The following is a 21,763-nucleotide window of genomic DNA, read 5'->3' on the forward strand; positions in this document are numbered from 1 at the left end:
AATAACTGTTCCGTTCGTCTGCCTTTCTTTGTTTCCTATTACGCCTTCTCCAGCCTCATTTTCCAGTAGTGAATTCTCTTACCTTTTAGATATTGAAAAAAAACTCTTCTCATCTTCTTTCATATTGCTAGCTAGCTTACACTCATTTCATCTTCTCCCCCCTTATTGCTTTTTTAGGTGCCCTCTGCTCACTTTTAAAGGCTTCCCACTAATCCTCGCCACTCCCGTTCGTACGAGGACATCTTTCAGCATCTGTAGATGTCTGTTACGCTCCTCCTCGTGCTAAGATGCCCTCGTACGAATGGGGTATGGTGCTCGACTCATCGATCGACAGTTCCAACACGCCTCAGCAAAGAAACCGCACCGACCTCCTCAGAAGACAAACAAGGGACACAACTGACAGAGTACCCTTCGTCATCCAGTACTTTCCTGGAGCGGAGAAACTACGACATCTTCTTCGCAGCCTTCAACACATCATCGATGAAGATGAACATCTGGCCAGGGTCATCCCCACAGCCCACTACTTGCCTTCAAACAACCGCGCAACCTCAAACAAACCAGTGTTTGCAACAAACTACCCAGCCTTCAGAACAGCGACCACAACACCACACAACCCTGCTATGGCAATCTCTGCAGGACGTACCAGATCATCGACATGGATACCACCATTACACATGAGAACACCACCCACCAGGTACGCGGTACATACTCGTGCGACTCGGCCAACGTTGTCTACCTCATACGTTGCAAGAAAGGATGTCCCGAAGCGTGGTACATTGGCGAGGCCATGCAGACGCTGCGACAACGAATGAACGGGCATCGCACGACAATCACCAGGCAGGAATGTTCCCCTCCAGTCGAGGAACACTTCAGCAGTCAAGGGCATTCAGCCTCTGATCTCAGGGTAAGCGTTCTCCAAGGCGGCCTTCAGGACGCGCGACAACGCAGAATTGTCGAGCAGAAACCTATAGCCAAGTTCCGCACACATGAGTGCAGCCTCAATCGGGACCTGGGATTCATGTTGCATTACATTCATCCCCCACCATCTGGCCTGGGCTTGTGAAATTCTACCAACTGTTCTGGCTGGAGACAATTCACACCTCTTTAACCTAGGGTTACCCCTATCTCTGGATGTGTAAAGACTTGATTACTTGCAAATGCTCACATTCTAAGCATTGTCTGGCATCTTTGAATTTGTCTATATATATGTTTCTGGAACATACCTTTTCATTCACCTGAGGAAGGAGCAGTGCTCCGAAAGCTAGTGTTTGAAACAAACCTGTTGGACTTTAACCTGGTGTTGTAAGACTTCTTACTGTGCTCACCCCAGTCCAACGCCGGTGTCTCCACATTAGGACTGAAGGAGAGAAGCCAAACCCAACAAGTTTTACTCTACTTAACTCCAATGTCGGGGTGGAACTGGGTAATTTGTGGTACCATTTACATTACAATCTTGGTCTCATCCTGCCAAATGCTACGAGTGTAATGTAAATGCATGCAAAGTCTGCAGTTTTTCATTTCCACATTTATTATAATCACTCTTCAGAAAATAAAACATTCTTGCAAATTATGGACAGCAAAACTAATACTGTACCAGTAAAGGATAACTTTTTTCTCACAGCCTTCATCATCACCTCACATTAAATCAATTCAGAAGGGTAGATAACTCACTGTGAGGAGGCTTGATGAACTGAGTGTGTTCACCCAATACTTGTTCCACAGAAGCTCAAGTAGTTTACGATCCAGAGATGATTTAAAATAAGTAACCTCAAGGGCATAATACCTAAAGAAAAATAAATCCCATTGATTACAAACAAGAAAACATTCTTATTGTATACATAACCTGTAATAGTGTGCTCACTGGGATTATAAATCAATCTTCCTGTGCTCACAAGAAGCAGCTGAGCAATGGACTTTGCTCCAATCATCATTAAAACTGCTTTGCAATGAATGTCAAAGTAAAATATATTGTCAACATTCAGCAAGCCACACCCCAACAAGATAATCACTTCATCTTGGTCCAGTAAAGGTCCACATCAGGATTTGAGTTCATAATATAGGCAATATTCCATGCAGTGATATCATTTGCCAATAAGACATTACATTGGCTGTTGTTCCAAGCGGTTCAGATGTTATTTGTCATAGGCAAGAACAGGAGGGGCTTTTCAGTGTCCTGGAAAACATGTCTCCTTCAATCAAATGTATTATTTTTCCAAGGAATACTTTTGCTGGTTTGTTTAAAATGATAGTCAATAAACTTTTGTTGGATGCACGTTGAGATGTTGACATAAATCTCATTGAAGATGCAAGTTTTTAAAAAAAATAATTAAAGAATAAAATTAAAATTAGATTCTCGTGCAAGATAATCCAATACTGGACTTTGTGCATATAGTTTGGCAGCCTGGGTGCTTCTGGAAAAGAGACATCCATGTAGGGGCAACACTGTGCCCACCAACATCTTAGAGTGCAAGTTCACTTACTCTGGATCTCACATTTGGTACACCTTCTAGCTACTTTGTCAAAAAGTGACAGAAGTATTAGTTTTGAAAGCAATTCATCTGCATGCTCACTCCTAAATTGCACATGGTGATAATTAATGAATGGATAAATAGAATAAAATTACAAACCTGTCGAACAGTCTACATATGCAGTTATGACCAAATGTATTCTTCGGTTGAAGTGGGGAAAAACATAGTCTCGGACGCAGATGAATTTCTTTTTTAAAAAATGAGATATATTTCTTTGCAATATAAGCTAAAGACCTTAAAGATACAAACCAACCCATAATAGTGCTACTTTTTGAGGAAGCATGTAATTATGGTCTGCCAAGTTTGCATTCGCATTATCTATTTTAAATATGGATAGACAAAATTATGACAAATACATGAAAACAGGGCATTGAAGACAAGATATGTGAGCAAATACTTTTATTATGGATATTCAAAACTTTAGATCTGCATGCACGGTCCTTAAAAATTACAATGTCTGTATTTATAATGGAACTGTCCATCAAATATAGTAGTTACAGAATCCCATGAATTATGGATGCTCCCATACCTCCCTGGCCCTCAACGTGTACTGCAGAGACACTAATAATCCAATCAGCTGTTATCCAAACTGCTGTTTTGCTATTCAGTTATTAATATTAAATCTAAGCATTATATAAAATAAGGGTGTAATCCAATTTTAAAACAGAGAGTTAAACTCTGCCTTGGTTTAATTTTAAAAGATTTACAAGAGAGATGTGAGTGCCAGTGGCAAAGCCAACATTATTGTGTACATAATATTACACTACTTCCGACCACCAGGTGGCAGTGTAAACCCACCACATGATCCTCTGTCCGGGGAGTTGGGAGTAAGTCTTGTTGGAGGATAGACATATTTTGCAGCAGCTCTACAATAGTTAGTTAGTAGTTAATTATTTTATTTATTCTAGTTATCTTTACCACGCAGTTGTTTCATCATAAACTATTTAAACTAGATGTTCTGTAACTCATCATTCACATCGGACAGCCTACAGAACATGACAATAGGTACACCACAGTGCTGTTAGGGAAAAAGTTCAAGGATTTTTATACAGAAAGTGATCTAAATCAGGATAGTGTGTGACTCAAGAGGAGGAATTTGCAGTTCGCAAATGTTTCCATGTATCAGATGTCCTTGTTCTTTTTGGTCATGGGTTTAGGAGAGGATGAAGAAGCTTTAGTGAGTTACAAACATACAAATTAGGAGTAAGAGCAAGCCAGTCAGATCCTTGACCCCGCTTCGTTATAAGACCATAAGACATAGGAGCAGAATTAGGCCACACGGCTCATCAAATCTGCTCCGCCATTCAATCATGGCTGATTATTTTTCTCCTCCCCATTGCCCCTGATCCCCTTATTAATCAAGAACCTATCTATCTCTCTCTTAAAGACACTCAGTGATTTGGCCTCCACAGCCTTCTGCGGCAAAGAGTTCCACAGATTCACCCCCCCCCCCCCCGAAGAAATCCCTACTTATCTCTGTTTTAAAGGATCGTCCAATTAATCTGAGATGGTCTCCTCTGGTTCTAGTTTTTCCTACAAGTGGAAACATCCTCTTATCGTTATTTGATAAGATCATGGCTCATCTGATTGTGGCCTCAGCTCTACTTTCCAGTCATTGGCATATACCCTTTGATTCCCGTGTCAACCATAAATCTATCTAACTTACCCGTAAAATATTCAATGAGCCTGCCTGCACTGCTCTCTGGAGAAGATAATTTCACAGACAACAACCCTCTGACAGAAAAATCCCATTTTAACATTAAATGTGAAACCTTTAGTTTTGAAACTGTGTCCCCTAGTTCTAGTGTCTCCCACAATGGGAAGCATCAACTTAGCATCCAATCTGTCAAGACCCTGCAGGATCTTATATGTTTTAATACAATCACCTCTCATTTCTCTAAACTCTAATGGATACAGGCCAACCTTTCCTCCTAAGGATAACCTAATCAGGAATCAGCCAAGTAAAACATCTCTGAACTGTTTCTAATGTTATTACACTTTTCTCAAGAACAACAAGTCCTCACAATGTTCCACTTTCAAGGCATTAAATGAAGTAGTGTCAGTATTTCTTTTTAATTTTTCACTTTAACACCATTTGCCAGAGACTTTCTCTTCTGTGGCCTGTCTGCTCACCCACTCATCGCCTCTTCCCCCTGCTGCCACCCGTTATCCCAGACCTTCCCTCCCACCCTCTTGTTTCTTTCCTCACTGCTGGCTCCACTCTAATCTTCACTGCTCACTTTACTGATGCTGAACTCGGGACTCCATCTAGTAGCAGATCTTAGTCAGTGCAGGTAGTTCTGGGATTTCCACTGATAACTGCACTGAGTAATTCCTACCACGAGATGGAGCTTGGTCAATCTAAGGTATTCTATGGGAAGCGTCTTTATTAGATACGGTATTGTGTTTATATGGGGCTGGATTATCCAGTCCCCCAGCAACGTGTTTCTCGGTGATGCACCGTTTGCTGGCGGCGGGAATCTATCTTCCCAACACTTGTCAATGGGATTTCCCATTGAAGCCACTCCACGCCCGCCAGGAAACCAGGCGGGGGTGCACTGACAGGGGGAAAAGAGAATCCCAGCCTTGATACTTAGTGACTTATTTTGTTTTGCTAGTTAGTTCAGTTATGAATGCGCAATGCTGCACATATATATGGTATAATTTAGTAAAATGTAGTGATTATAAAGCAGGTAGAGTGTTCCTCATCCGAAAAATTCTGAAATCCGCAATTTTGAGTGCCGACATGATGTCATGAATGTGAAATCCCACAAAGCTCTGGGAAGATTCCCAGGCAATATGCTAGAGAATTCAGAGCATTCATAGAGCAGATAGTGGACCCAAGGGGGTTCCTACACCCTGGTGAGAAGGAATTTTAATTTTTTTCACCACCGCACAATGTATGCACCCGTATTGACTTCTTTGCAGTGGGGAAAAAAAAAAAAAAAAAAAAAATCGGTTCTTCCAGAAATAGTAAGAGCGGAATAATCCGCAATAGTCATCTCTGACCACGCTCCACATTGTATGAATGCGAGGTTGGAGATGGGCCGTGCCCAATGCCCTACATGGAAGTTGGACATGGACTTCTGCGCTGTCAATGTCCTCTGCCAGAAAACATCACAGGCCATCGGGGAGTACGTTACAAATAGCATAAACGGGCAAGTCCCACCTTCTATGTTCTGGGAGGTACTGAAGGTGTGATTAGGGGAAAGATTATAACCTACAAGGCACGTAGGGATAGGGAAGGGAGACAAACCAGCCAGCAACTGATCAACTCCACCTTGGAGGCTGACCGAAGGTACTCCGAGGCCCCGACTGTCGAGCTTCTGGTGGAGAGGAAAAAAAAACTACAAATAGACTTTAACCTATTATCCACCAGGAAGGCAGTGCAACAACTCCGGCAGACTTCGGGGACCTTTTCTGAACATGGAGAGAAGGCTAATCACCTGTGGGCTCACCAGCTGAGAAAGCAGACAGTCCTGAGGGAGATAGCCCAGGTAAAGCATAGCAGAGGCGGACTGGTAGCAAAACCAAAAAAGGTCAACCGAGCATTGGAGGCCTTCGACTGGGGACCTCTGAGCCACCTGACAGGGACTCGGCGATGAAACGGTTCCTCAATGGACTGGACATTCCAGTTGTGGGGACGATAGTCGGAAGGAACTGGAAGTACCAATAGGACTGCGAGAGGTCATGGAGAGCATCAACTCCATGCAGGCGGTGAAGGAGCCGGGACCCGATGGGTTCCTGGCAGACTTCCATAAAAGATTTGCACCAGCTCTGGCCCCACACCTACTGGAGATGTTCGAAGACTCGCTAGCGAGGGGCTCCCTGCCTCCTATGCAAACAAGGGCGACCATAATCGCTGATACCCAAGAAAGATAAAGACCCGACGGAATTCCGGTCATATAGACCCATTTCGCTGCTGAACGTAGATGCAAAAATACTCACAAAAGTCCTGACTAAAAGGCTGGAAGACTGTGTACCAGAAGTGGTCAGAGAGAACCAGATGGGCTTTGTCAATGGTAGACAGCTAACTGTGAACATCAGAAAGCTGCTAAGTGTGATACTAACCCCATCCAGGGAAAGAACACCAGAGGTGATCGTCTCCTTGGACACAGAAAGTTAGTTCGACAGAATCGAATAGAAGTACCATGGAATGGAGCGATTTGGGCATGGGACCCGGTTTAACTCCTGTACATCGTCCCCAAGTTCAGACCAATACCACCAGCTCCGAATACTTCCAGTTGCTGAGAGGCACCAAGCAGAGATGCTCGCTGTCCCCGCTCCTGTTCGCCTTGGCAATTGAACCCTTGGCGATCACTCTGCAAGACGCAAAAGGCTGGAAGGGTAACCGAAGAGGAGGCAGAGAGCACAGAGTCTCACTCTATGCAGATGACCTGCTCCTCTACATTTCCGACCCGCAGAACTGCTTGAAGGAAATCATGAAGCTCCTAGAAGAGTTGGAGAACTTCTCAGGCGACAAACTCAACCTGGGCAAGAGCAAGGTATTCCCGGTGAACCTGAATGGGGGAGCTGGAGGGGCTACCATTCAAACTAGCACAAAACAAATTCACTGTCTGTGCAGAGTCTGCACATTCTCCCAGTGTCTGCGTGGGTTTCCTCGGGTGCTCCGGTTTCCCCTCCACAGTTCAAAGACGTACAGGTTAGGTGGATTGGTCATGATAAATTGCTCTTAGTTGACCAAAAAGGTTAAGAGGGGTTATTGGGTTACGGGGATAGTGTGGAAGTGAGGGCTTTAGTGGGTCGGTACAGACTCGATGGGCCAAATGGCCTCCTGCACTGTATGTTCTATGTCTCATGCAGTTCAAAGTGGTGCACAGAACACACCCAACCAGACCCCGAATGAACAGGATCTTCCCATAGGAGGAGAACAAGTGTGAACGATGTCAGTGAGGCCCAGCCAACGACGCCCACATGTTCTGTGTCTGCCCCAGACTTGTTGGGTTCTGGACAGCCTTCTTCGAGGCAATGTCCAAGGTTGTGGGGATGAGGGTGGGGCCGTGCCCAAGAGTGGGAGTCTTCGGGGTTTTGGATCAGCCAGAACTGATCAAGAGGGCCAATGCCCTGGCTTTTGCTTCCCTACTCGCACACCGGAGAATCCTGTTCGGATGACGATCAGCAAAATCGCCCAGAGCTGCGGATTAGCTGGCACACCTGATGGTTAGGTGTATTGGCCACGCTAAATTGCTCTTAGTGTCAAAAAAAAGGGAAGGTGGGGTGAATGGGTTACGGGGATGGGTTGGAGGTGGGGGCTTGGGTGGAGTGCTCTTTCCAAGGGCCGGTGCAAACTCGATGGACCAAATGGCCACCTTCTGCACTGTAAATTCTCTGATTCTATGTTGGCAACAGTAACAAATCCAAAGCGAAAGAGGGCCTGCAGCATCTACGACAGAGGACAGGGCCCAAGATGGAGCCCGAACAACGATTGGGGGGGGGGGGGGGGGGGGGAGGTTACCTCCAATGTTTGAGACGGCATGTGGCATGCTTGCCTTCATCGGACCAGGCATTGAGTATAAAAATTGGCAAGACAAGCTGCAGCTGTATAGAACCTTAGTTCGGCCACGGTTGGAATATGATGTTCAATTCTGGCCGCCACACTCCCAAAAGGATGTGGCAGCTTTGGACAGCATATAGAAGAGGTTTACCGGGATGTTGCAAGATATGAAGGGCATTGGCTATGAGGAGGTTGGATAAACGTGGCTTGTTCTCGTTGGAACAACGGAGGTTGAGGGGCGATCTGCCAGAAGTCTACAAAATTATGAGTGGCATGGACAGAGTGGATAGTCAGAAGCTTCTTTCCAGGATGGAAGAGTCAGTTACTAGGGGACATAGGTTTAAAGTGCGAGGGGCAAAGTTTAGAGGAGATGTGAGAGGTAAGTTTTTTTTTATACACAGAAAGTACTAGGTGCCTGGAACTCTGAAGGTAGAAGCAGGTATGATAGTGACATTTATGGGGCATCTTGACAAATACATGAATAGCATGGAGGGAATAGAGGGATACGGGCCCCAGATGTGTAAAAGGATTTAGGTTAGACTGGTAGCATGGTTGGCGCAGGCTTGGATGGCCGAAGGGTGTGTTCCTCTGCTGTACATTTCTTTGTTCGGCTTTAGTAAATTGCATCTGGTCCACACAAACTAGTTTATTTTGTTCTTAGAAAATGAAAAACCTAAATAAAAACATTTTAAAAAATTGCTTTCTCAGTGCACTTTTCCTGCTGATGGTAATTGTTTTAAGTTCCGCCCTCTTTTTCTCCTCTTTATTTACAAGTATTTCTGGGATATTATTTGTCTTTACAGTGAAGGCAGACAGAAAATATCTGTACAACCCTTCCACCATTTCCTTATTACATTGAACATACAGTGCAGAAGGAGGCCACCCGGCCCATCAAGTCTGCACCAACCCACTTAAGCACTCACTTCAACCCCATCCCCGTAACCCAACAACCCCTCCCAATCTTTTGGACTAAGGGCAATTTAGCATGGCCAATGTACCTAACCTGCACGTCTTTGGACTGTGGGAGGAAACCGGAGCACCCGGAGGAAACCCACGCAGACACGGGGAGCCGGTGCAGACTCGATGGGCCGAATGGCCTCCTACTGCACTGTAAATTCTATGAATTCCCAGACTTACTCTTCGGACCAACATTCACTGTAGTTACTCTTTTTTAAAAAAAAAAACACGTAGAACCTCTTTGCTCTGTTTTTAGTATTTCTGGCTAGCTTTTTGCATACTAATCTTACTCCTTATTAACTTTTTAGTCATTCTTCGCTGGTTTTGAAATTCTGTCCAAACTTCTGGCCTACCACTAATCTTCACAGAATTGTATGCTTTTGCTTTCAATTTGATACTATCTTTAATCTCCCTAGTTAGCCATGGATGGTGTATCCTTCCCTTAGTGTATCTCTTTCTCACTGGAATGCATCTTTTCAGAATATTATGAAAGATCTCCTGACACTGCATTTTTACTAACTTACCCCTTAACCTATTTCCCCAGTTCACCTCAGCCAGCTTGGTCTTCATATCATTGTAATAGCTCTTACTTAATTTTAGGGCAGTAGTCTTCGGCCCATTCTTCGCTTCTCAAGCGGAACATGAAAGTCAATCATGCCATGACTCTTTTCCTATGAGATCATGAACTAATTCAGTCTCATTGCATGCTACCCGATTGGAATGGCCTGTTCTCTTGTTGACTCTGGAATGTTCTACTCCAAGAAACTGTCTTGAAAACACTATGAACTCATCTTCCAACATACCTTTGCCAATCTGATTCATCCTGCCGATATGTGGATTAAAATCACCCATGATAATTGCACAGCACTTTTTAGAAGCCACTTTGTTTCTTCCTGAACACCCCATCCTAGAGTGTCACTGTTAGGAGGCCTAAAAACTACTCCCACAATTGACCTCTTCCCACTGTGATTTCTTATTGCTAACCAAACTGATTCCATATCTTGATCATTGAAACTAATGTCAACACTCCTGTCTCTCAGAATACCTTCGAACAACCTCTCCACCACAGACGTTAGGCTCACCGGTCTGTTGTTCACAGGCTTTTCCCTGCGACCCTACTTAAACAAAGGCACAACATTAGCTACCCTCCAATCTTCAGTTACAACACCCATGGCTGTTGATGATGCAAATATCTCTGCTGGGGTACCTGCAATTTCTTCCCTAGCCTCCCACAATGCCCTGAGATACATTTCATCAGGTCCCGGGGATTTATCTACCGTGGTGCGTTTTAAGACTTCCAGCACCTCCTTCTCTGTAATATGTACACTCCTCAACACATCACTATTTCCTAACATCCATGCCTTTCTATTTTAATTTACCATACCTTCCATCAAGTGATCCCTTGCCCTTACTATTTGGTTTAAAGCCCTGTCTACCGCCTTTATTACACAATTCATCAGAACACTGATCTCAGCACAGTTCAGTACATCTTATAGATGGTACATACTGCTCCAGTGGTGGAGGGAGTCAATGTTAAGAATTTTCCTTTGTGCAAGGTATACATTCCGCCATTGGAGCGTAACCTCCCCCATCCCAATTCGCATTGACTCCAATTTTACTCGAGCTCCTTGATGTCACACTTGGTCGGTGAATATAAAATTGCTCTTTCAGGATCAGTGAGGCTATTTGGCAGTAATTAACATTGTCCTAAAGCAGGTCATGCCTCATTCAACAAACCGCATCCAGAGAAAACCCACGCAGATACGGTCCAAATATGTGCAGGTTAGGTGGATTGGCTATGATAAATTGCCCCTTGGAATCATAGAATCCCTACAATAAGGTGGTGAATGCTGACAGCTTTGCCATCATTGCTGCCTCAAAATTCAGATGAATGACAGGGTACTCTAAAACATAATTATAGGAAAGCAGCATTATTCACGGTTATTATTGAAATGTATATCCATGCGAGATAAACACTTCCGAAGTGGTTACTTACTGTTTACAGTGTACTCCAAAATCCTCTATTTTGTTAAGAGGAATAGTCTGGTATTCTGAAGGACCTTCATCGGGTGGTTTATAACCCTAAAAAATAAAGTATGCAATAGAATTTTTGAAATAATTGAAAAAGGACAAATTTGCCTAGTTAAATGTTTTCTGATCAATGTTTTTCCATCCTTTTATACAAATAAAAAATTGAACTTGATTTCTGTGAATTTACATAAAATCTAGCAACTACAGTTAAAATTAACACACACTTTCATCAGTAAATCTTCAGAAGTTTCTCATGGTCAGTCGTTTGCATCCCTGATTCTTAACTTGCATTTCACCTTTCTAATTTTTGTCCCCATAAATTGATCTGTGATTTCTCTAATTCATCCTAATTCATAATCTTTATGCCATGTGATTCTCTCTGCCATATTTACCCTACTTTTTCTTCATTTGTTCGCTTCACTTCCCAATTCTTTGAAGCTCCTGATGTCTGTCTTGCTAGGAGGTTTCATATTAGTACAATAAGCGTCTCGCAGCCACAATAAAATTAGCATGAAGCCAACTGTCTACAAACATTAACCAATCATGTTTGGCCAGTTGAGAAGCGGAGAGACAAAAAGAGCAAAAGGGAAGACAACAGAGGACACCAAAGTAGTTCATCCATGACTTTGTTTCCTCTTCTTTATTCCAATGCTCATGGTAAACCTATCTTCTAGACTCCGTAAACTGAGCTCATCCAAACTCTGTTACAATAATTAGATCCGAACTCAACCAAGTCCCCCTTTCATCAATCACCCATGATCACACTTACATTAAAATTCTCATGCTCATTTTCAAATTCCTCCCCATCTCAGTTTCCTCCTCTTCCCAAGATCTCTATGTTTCTCCAATTTTGGCATCTTGAGTATTCCCAATTTTCACCACTCAGTTATTGCCAACCATGCTTTCAGTTATCTACATCCTAAGCTCTGCAACTCTCTCCTCGACTTCTCTCTCCTCCAGCAAGACTGGACTTAAAACCACCTTTTTGACTAAACTTTTGGTCATCTATCCTAATCTCGTTCCCTTCCTGCAATGCTTGGGCAGGTATCCATCTCCCTTCAAGGATTTCACTGTTTAACGTAGATGCTAAGCTGTTAGCGAAGGATCTGGCATTCAGGTTGGAACCTTGTCTCCTGTAGGTAGTTGCAGAGGACCAAACGGGATTTGTAAAGTGCCGAAGACTGTGCCCAATGTGCGGCAACTGACAAATGTGGTTCTTATCCCAGCAGCCAGCCCAGAGCCAGAGATAATTGTGTCATGAGATGCAGAAAAGATGTTTGATAGGATGGAGTGGAGGTCCAACTTTGTGGTTTTAGAGTTGTTTTGGTTCAGCCTTAAGTTAGTGACACGGGGGGGGGGGGGGGGGGGGGGGGGGTCTTCTATACAAGGTTCCTTTGGATAGCGTTCACAGGAATACCAGGAATTTGTTTTTTTTTTCCCCAGTTGCACAGGGGGAAGAGGCAAGGGTGTCCTATGACTGCCCTCCTGTTTGCATTAGTGATTAAGCCATTGGCCATTGCCCCGAGGACTTCGGACAAGTGGAGAGGGATAGTTAGGGGTGGAGTGGAACATGATGCCCCTGCATGCAAATGATCTTTTGTTATATATGAAGGACCCGATGATTTCCGACAATAAAATAACTATATAAATGCAAGTTGTTGTTGAGAGACCAATCAGCAGAGGTCACCAAGAATAGCAGACCTGCAAATTGCAAATAGAGATTACAAGTTTCAGGAGGACAGCTAGGAAAAGCCTCCAAGAGTATTAATGTGGCCGAGGCGAGTTTATTAAACATTCCAGCCCCTCGAGCCCATTCCGCCATTCAATGCAATCATGGCTGATCCCATCTTGGCCTCATCTCCACCATCCTGTCCACTCCCCACAACCCCTCGCTCATTAAAAACCTATCTCCTCTTTGTTTGTTCAGTGTTTTGGTACCCAATGTACTCTGGGGTAGAGAATTCCAGATTCAGGACATTTCAGTTTTAAATCAGTCACCCCTTAGCCAGAAGCTACGGCCTCTTGTTCTAGAATGTCCAACAAGGGGAAACATCTGCTTTACATCTACCCTGCAAATCCCCTTTAGCATCTTATGTGCCTCAATCAAATCTCCTCTCATTCTTCTAAACTCCAGCGAATAGAGGCCTAAACTGTTCAATCTCCCTTCATAAGACAAATCCTTCATCCTTGGAATCAACCTAGTGATCATAGTAGTCCTGTATTAAAGGCCTAAATCCAATCAGGCAGTTGAGGTATAGAAAAAAAAAAGCACTCATACTCAAGGTAGAAGGGACTGCCAAGGCTGAAGCAAGCAATTCAAAAGCTAGCAAGCATCTAAGCAGACGATAAAATTGAAGATATTGGAAGTTAATTGCGGAAGAAGCTGCAGCAGACCAGGAAATTCTAAGTGTGTCTCTATGGTTCATCTATTCTCACAATGCTTGTGCTGATTGATATTTAGTGCTAGTGGGAGGGCTACAATTGCACTGTGCTAGCTACACAGGTAAATGTAATGGGAAATGTTGGCGGGCTTCTAGTCTGAGTGTCCTTCCAATAAAATATTTTTTTTAAAGAAGCCACACAGCAGAAGAATTTTACTATCCAGGTTAAATTTTTCTTGGATTCTCTCCCATTGTTTCAAGTTGCGCGTAATTGAGCAATATAGATTTGGAATATCCAATCTTTAATCACGAGGTCCCCAACCTGCTTCAAGAAGACCACCAACATACCGGTGTCAAAGAAGAACCAGGCAACGTGCCTCAATGACTACCATCCGGTGGCCCTGACATCAGTCGTAATGAAGTGCTTCGAGACATTGGTCATGAAGCGCATCAACTTCATACTCCCAGATCCACTGCAATTCGCATACCGCCACAACCGGTCCACAGCAGACGCCATCTTCCTGGCCCTACACTCATCCCTAGAGCATCTCGACAACAAAGACTCCTACATCAGACTCCTATTTACTGACTACAGCTCCGCCTTCAACACCATAATCTCAGCCAAACTCATATCAAAGCTCCAAAACCGAAGGCTTGGCTCTTCACTCTGCAACTGGATTCTCGACTTTCTAACCCATAGATCACAAACAGAAAGAATAAACAACAACACCTCCTCCACAATAGTCTTCAATACTGGGACCCAGCAAGGCTGCATACTTAGTCCCCTACTATACATCCTGTGCACACACGACTGTGTTGTCAAAATATGGTTCCATCTCCATCTACAAGTTTGCTGACGACACGACCATAGTGGGCCGGATCTTGAATAACGACAAGTCAGAATACAGGAGGGAAATAGAGAACCTAGTGAGTGGTGCACCGTAACAATCTGTCCCTCAACGCCAGTAAAACTAAAGAGCTGGTCATTGACTTCAGGAAGCAAAGTACTGTACACTGCCCTGGCAGCATCAACGGGGCTGAGATGGAGATGGTTAACAGTGTCAAATTCCTAGGGGTGCACTTCACCACAAATCTGTCCTGGTCCACCCACGTCGCGCTACCACCAAGAAAGCATAACAGCGCCTATACTTTCTCAGGAAACTAAGGAAATTCGGCATGTCCACATTAACTCTTTCCAACTTTTACGGATGCACCATAGAAAGCATCAATCTGGCTGCATCACAGCCTGGTAGGCAACTGTTCAGCCCAAGACCGCAAGGAACTTCAGAGAGTCGTAAACACAGCCCAGTCCATCACACAAACCTGCCTCCTATCCATTGACTCCATCTACACCTCCCACTGCCTGGCGAAAGCGGGCAGCATAATCAAAGACCCCTCCCACCCGGCTTACTCACTCTTCCAACTTCTTCTATCAGGCAGGAGATACAAAAGTCTGAAAACACGCGCGAACAGATTCAAAAACAGCTTCTTCCCCGCTGTTACCAGACTCCTAAACGACCCTCTTATGGACTGACCTGATTATTACTTCACTCCTGTATGCTTCACCCGATGCCGGTGTCCATGTATTCACATTGTGTACCTTGTTTTGTCCTATTATGTATTTTCTTTTCATGTACTTAATGATGTTTTTTTTTTGTTTTCTTAAAATAAATTTAGAGTACCCAATTATTTTTTCAATTAAGGGGCAATTTAGCATGGCCAATCCACCTATCCTGCACATCTTTAGGTTGTGGGGGTGAAACCCACGCAGACACGGGGAGAATGTGCAAACTCCTCACGGACAGTGACCCATTAACGATCTGTTTGAGCTGCTCGTATAAAAATATTTTTCACTGTCCCTCGATACACGTGACAATAAACAAATCCAATCCAATCTAAGAAGGTGACAGGCAGGGAAGGGTCTCCTCTCCCATTCATTGGCATATAGCCTATTTACTGTTTAAATTATTTTATGAAATAAAGCCAAGTAGGATAGATGCACAAGGTGTTGGGGTGCAGCCTATAAAAACAAATGGTTTCAAGAGGGAAGAGATTAGGATAGAAAATTAGCAATAAGAGTTACCTTAGGATATGTCCTGAATGCCCCCAAATTTACTTTCCCAGCAGATATAGTTCTTGTTGGGTCAATCTGAAAAAAGAAGTTTTGGTCAGCATAACTTGATAAAATTGCTATCATCAACAAACCAATAGAATTAACCTTAAAATGCAACTGAAATATTAACGTGTATTGCACATAGATAGTCCATGTGTGAAAGAATGAATTAAGAGAAGTTCCTAAATTATACACAAAACTCAGAGTTCACTGTCCTCTTTACTCCTTAATCCCTCCCTCGATGCAAAACCTTCAAACCGTATTCATCCACTCCCCCTTGACCTGGTTAGTGGTCATCTCACATAGTCTTGATGCTGTCAATATATGCTGCATCCAGTGCATCAATCATTTCCAAGTGTAAGAAAATAGGACTTGAGAAGGAGTAGGCCATGCAACCCTTCAAGCCTGCTCTGCCATTCGATAAGATGATGGTTAATCTGGTTATGGTCTCAACTCCAATTTCCTGTCTGCCCTCCCATAAACCATAACTCCTTTGTCCATCAAAAAATTGTCTAACTCTGCTTTAAATAAATTCAATGACTCAGCCTCCATCGCTTTCTGGGGAAGAGAATTCTACATACTAATGACTCTTTGAGAGAGAAAAAAAAAGAGTATTTAATTTCCTCATACACTCTCCACCCCCAACCCCATCTCCTCCTTCTGCTTTGGAAAACAATAATTTACCTATTACTGAATTTTCAAAATCCTAACCATCTAATCTTTAGCCCTCCGTTCACAACATTTTTGCACTGATTTGTTCAAACACACCCTAACTTTTGATGTAGTAGTCCCCAATAAACCTTTTCTGTTCCCCAAAGACCAAAGGGTGTAGACTTGAACAGATATGTTCTGATATGGTGGATAACCGATCTAGCGATTTACTGCCAGATTTGTGTCAACACAAAGCACCATCGAGTCCTGCTCCTGTCTGCTAAAACTGCTCACTGTTCCAAGATCATTCTGGAATGCAAAGATGGCCCCCAGCTGCTTCCCTCAACTGCAAATCATCTGCTTAAGCCCTTCTCCCATGTCTCCTCCATCCTCAAATCAAATGATAAGTGCAAGGCACTCATTAACTTTAAAACATTTTTTTTTAGAACACCCAATTCTTTTTTTCCCAATTAAGGGACAGTTTAAATGTGGCCAATTCACCTCCCCTGCACATCTTTGGGTTGTGGGGGGGGGCGAGACTCATGCAGACACGGGGAGAATGTGCAAACTCTACACGGACAGCGACCTGGGGCAGGGATCGAACCCAGGTCCTCGGCGCCGTGAGAAGGAGCCCATTAACTTGATTGAGGTCTTCCAATCAGCTGCCTTATTCCACCGGGACAAACTTCCGCTAAAGCTCCTTCCTATCTGAAGTTGCATCTTTCTCTAGTTTTTATTTAATCTCCCATCATGCCATCTCTGAACATATCATGGCATGAAGACACATGCCTGCTCCGTCAACCCAATTCCCACAAAACTGTAAGCAACCAACTTCCCTTCTTAGTCCCCATGTTAATGGATATTTGTTAATGGTTCCCTATCTTCAGGTATTGTCCCTCTCTTCTCTATATCTGCCAGCTGATCACTTGCAATGGTTTCATTTCCCCACCCATCTCACACCATTTGTCAGATTTATCCTTGGACTCCTCATAATTTGCTTTATGTGCAACCCCTTGGCGATATCATCAAAAAATCACAACTTTAGCGTTTCCCTGTATGCTGACAACACCTAGCTACCCAGCTTTAACTTCACCACTACCTTGTTCAATTTCTCCACTGTAGTTTAATTATTAGGCTGATAACAGACATTCTGAATTATTAGGCTGATCTTCTATTGGATGAACAGCAATTTCTTCCAATTAAATACTGTGAAGCCATTTCTCATGGTGCAGTAGCTGGAGTTTCATCAATTAAGAGGCACATTAAAGATCCAAGGGTAGAAACCTCATATTTCCTGTATCATACATTAGTTAATATAGGAACAGTAAAATATGATGATGAAATGCTTGGCTAGAGTGAAGGTGGAGGAAGTTCATGAATCATTGTGATTAGATCTGCAGAGGGAAAGTCTTCGGTGGATGTACCTGACTGAACGGCTGGAACTGATGTCTTCACTGCCAGAGTAAAGAGTCATGATGTGGAGGTGCCGGCTGGAGATGGGACTCACCTGATGAAGGAGCTAAGCTCCGAAAGCTAGTGATTCCAAACAATCCTGTTGGACTTTAACCTGGTATTGTAAGACTTCTTAAAGTAAAGAGTGTCACGGAGAAAGGTTTAACTTTGTTAGAAACAATATGGTAGGGGAAGGAGAGAAAAACACTGATGAAACAGAAAGAAAGTAAAAATGGCCAAAGAAAAATTAATAAAGAGGGAAGAGGGAGAAGGAATTAAAATGAGTGAGACTACTATCAGGAGGTTTGCGATCCATTCACATAAATGCACAAAAGTATTTTGTGAATAAAATTGGTTAGCCAAAAGCATAAAGTGCTTGGTGTAATATAATAACATTAACACAGACATGACTCAAATTGCAGAAAAGTATGAAACTTAGATGTTCCAAGTTGCTACCAGGGGAATTTAAAATGGCAGAAGTTGGCAGGAAGTGCATGAAGATTTTAAATATATTAATAATGTATTTCAGGTAAAATATAAATAAAAATAGGGCACATACCACAACTGCTACAAATGGTTCCTGGAACTGTTGATTTAACATCTGTGTACTGACATCTATTCCTGAAAGCCAGCATCCATAACCTGGATGACTATGATACCAGCCAATTGCATTTTCAAGACGTCCAACCTAAAGTAATTGGAAAATAAAGTTAAATACGGACAGAATTTGAAAAGAGAGAAAAAATTGTTTAAATGCATTCAAGCACAAAAACAAAGGTACCACAGTTTTGTTTTAAACTGAAGATGCCTCACGACAACGCAAGCAAATGTGGTGTGAGGACTTGTTAAAAGTAGCTATCAGAAACAAAACTGCAGATATTGGAATTTTGAAACAAAAACAAAAAAGAATCAACATATCAGTCAGCACCAGTCAGAACTGATGAACAGTGTACACCTTAAATATGAAATCAATTCACTCCACAGATGCTGATTAAACTGCATAAAACCCAAATTAAACTGTCCTGTTACCTGTAAATAGTTGTTCGGCCCATTGCAGTCTTTCCAAAATATTTTAAACAGTAAATGTTGACAGCAGGCTTGAAGCAGGTATTGAATCGAATTGAGTGATGGAGCTTAACTAACATCTTCAGCTGATGCCAAATTATTCCTTGGATTTATAACTGTTTACTTCTCTACTTCAACTGACTCAATTCTAATAATCAGGTTCAGAAATTCCTTTAAACAATACCCCTAAAATGATAGAGCAGCATGCATTGTACAGTTTTCCTAGTCTTTATTTTAAAATATTAGCCATAATTGTTTGTTACTGATTTTTAAACATTTGTCCCAATGAAATGTCACAAGTTTAGGAAACATGGCTTAAAACAAAGGCATTTTAGCTCATCAACTGTTAGTAAAGCTAAACAGCACCACCTGCTGGTTTACTAAAGCACTTCTTGTTTCTGGTTTGAGTAAAATGAAATAACTTTTTTCTTTAATGAAAATTTGATCTAGCCATTAAAATCCAAGTTTGTCATGCCTAGCTAATAAATGAATAACCACATGTCAAATATTTCTGTACTTGGGTATATCAGTATCAGGTGTTGGAATGAAGAGGGTGAATCTGGACTGTTCCTTACACCCATCTAGTTTTGGATTCTATACCTAGATAAATAACCATTCTAGTTCTACCCAACTGAACATTGATTAATAGAATTTCACAAGCATTCACATCTTCTGAATAATTTTCACCCATAACAACATTTTTTTCTGGGTAACTAGGAGCAATTAGGAGAAAACCAATAGAAAGTGGCAGGCTAACGATCGCTATAGAGACACTGGGCTCGACTACAACTGGGCAGCAAATATAGCCATGGTTAGGAAGTGGGTAATAGCAGAGGGATCGGTGAGGGAGGTGACAGAGGCAGCCTCTTGCAAGGGCACTAGTTTAGGGGCACTGCTAACAGCAGATCTGCCGTTCTCGCCAGCCAGGTCCTCCACGCGCCTGGTGGTGATGGGGCGGAAGCACCTGGGGTTTGAGCTCAATCAGTGGGAACCACAGGTTTGCCCGAGGGTGGGATCGAAAGGCTTGGGGACCCAATTGTGTGGAGCAGTTTTTTGAGCTTAGAGGAACTGGAAGAGGAGTAGGAGCTACCCAGCGGGAATGGGTTCTGGTACTGACAGTACAGGATTATGTTAGGAAGCAGGTGTCGCCCTTTCTCGAACTGCTGCCCCTAGGACTACAGGGCAAGATGGTGTCGAAAACAGGAGTTGGCAAAGGTAGGGTGCCGGAGATTTATAAGGAATTGTTGGACTGAGAGGGTGTCCCAATCGGAGACGCTAAGCGGAAGTCGGAGGAAGAGCTTTTGGGGGGGGGGAAGGAAGGAATGGAGGCTGGATTATGAGAAGAGGCTTGGAGGAGCGTGAACGCATCCTCTTCGTGTGTTAGGCTTAGTCTCAATCAATTTAATGTAGTCCTTAGGGCGCATATGACGCTGGCCAGAATGAGCAGATTCTTTGAGGAGATAGAGATAGGTGTGGGTGGGTGGTGCGTGCCGCGCGGGGGTTGGGGAGGGGGGTTGCCCTCTAAAGACAATGGACTAAAGACAATGGCTCAGTCTTGGGATGAAATGAAATGAAAATGAAAATCGCTTATTGTCACGAGGAGGCTTCAATGAAGTTACTGTGAAAAGCCCCTAGTCGCCACATTCCGGCGCCTGTTCGGGGAGGCTGGTACGGGAATATTTGCTCATTCGGTATTGGATGTCAGACAAACAGTCTGTAGAGATACTGGGGGGTTCAAGAGAGATGGCAAAGCTGGGTGTCATCAGTATGCATGTGGAAACTGGCACCTTTTTAGATAATGTCATCAAGGGGCAGCATAAAGGTGAGAAATAGGGGGACCAAGGATGGATTCTAAGGGGACATCGGAGCTTACTATGTAGGAGCAAGAACAGAATGGCTCTTATTAGATAGATAAAAATGGAACCAGGAAAGTGCAGTCCCATCAACCTGGATGATGGAGGAGAGGCATTAGAAAAGGATAGTGTGATCAACTATGTCAATGGATGCAGGCAGGTCAAGAAGGACGAGGGTGGATAGTTTGCTTTTGTCATAGTCACATATCAAAGTCACAAGTATAATCCTGAGAGCAGTTTTAACAATGTGGCAGGAGTGGAAAGCTGATTAGAGGGATTCAAACATGAAATCCAGTAAAGATGAGTACAAGCAACACTTTCAAAGATGAGAGGAAAGGGAGATAGTTTGCAAGCATGGTGGGGTCATGGGTTGTTTTATTTGAAGAGAGGTGATGACAGCACATATGAAGGAGAGACCGACAAAACCAGAGGAAAGAGAAGTGTTAAAAATGTCAGCAAGGGTGGCAAGGTGGCGCAGTGGTTCGCACTGCTGCCTATGGCGCTGAGGACCCAGGTTCAATCCCTGCCCCAGGTCACTGTCTGTGTGGAGTTTGCACATTCTCCCCATGACTGTGTGGGTTTCATCCCCACAACCCGAAGATGTGCAGGTTACGTGGATTGGCCGCACTAAATTGCCTCTTAATTGGATAAAAAATAATTGGTACTCTAAATTGATTGAAAAAAATGTCAGCAATAAGGGGAGGCAGTGCCTTAATGGTATCATCACTGGGCTAATAATCCAGAGACCCAGGGTAATGCTCTGGGGGCCCGGGCAGATAGTGAAATTTGAATTCAATAAAAAAATTAGAATAAAAAATTTAATGACGACCATGAAACAATTGTCGATTGTCGTAAAAACCATCTGGCTCTTGAATGTCCTTTAGGAAGGAAATCTGTTGTCCTTACCTGGTCTGGTCTACATGTGACTCCAGAACAACACCAATGTGGTGGACTCTTAAATGCCCCCAGGGATGGTAATAAATGCTGACCCAGCCAGCGACGCCCACATCCCATGAACAAATAACAAAAATCACAAGTTGGGTGGTCAATAGATTATTGGGAATAGGAGAGAGAGAAAAGGAGGATCTCATGGATAAGACAAGCTTGGAGGGGGCATGAAGATGATAGGAGAGAAACTAGAGAAAGACATGTTCAGGGCGAGGGGAAGGGAGCATTAAAAGGAAGCTCGTCAGTAAGAAGTATATATATATTTTTTT

At 43.2% G+C, this 21,763-nt stretch overlaps 1 protein-coding gene across 1 annotated transcript in view; it reads right to left on the reverse strand.

Moving 5' to 3' along the window:
- Positions 1-21,763, reverse strand: part of cops5 (COP9 signalosome subunit 5) — a 100,478-nt gene that overhangs the window by 44,579 nt on the left and 34,136 nt on the right. Inside the window, exons 3-6 of the mRNA XM_038809532.1 lie at positions 18,188-18,316; positions 15,496-15,561; positions 10,997-11,082; positions 1,672-1,783 (exon numbers count right to left, since the gene is read on the reverse strand). Coding sequence (XP_038665460.1) covers positions 1,672-1,783; positions 10,997-11,082; positions 15,496-15,561; positions 18,188-18,316 — 393 coding nt within the window. The remainder of the gene's footprint in view (positions 1-1,671; positions 1,784-10,996; positions 11,083-15,495; positions 15,562-18,187; positions 18,317-21,763) is intronic.

Source organism: Scyliorhinus canicula, chromosome 10 (genome assembly GCF_902713615.1).
Source record: "Scyliorhinus canicula chromosome 10, sScyCan1.1, whole genome shotgun sequence".
Lineage (NCBI taxonomy): Eukaryota > Metazoa > Chordata > Chondrichthyes > Carcharhiniformes > Scyliorhinidae > Scyliorhinus > Scyliorhinus canicula.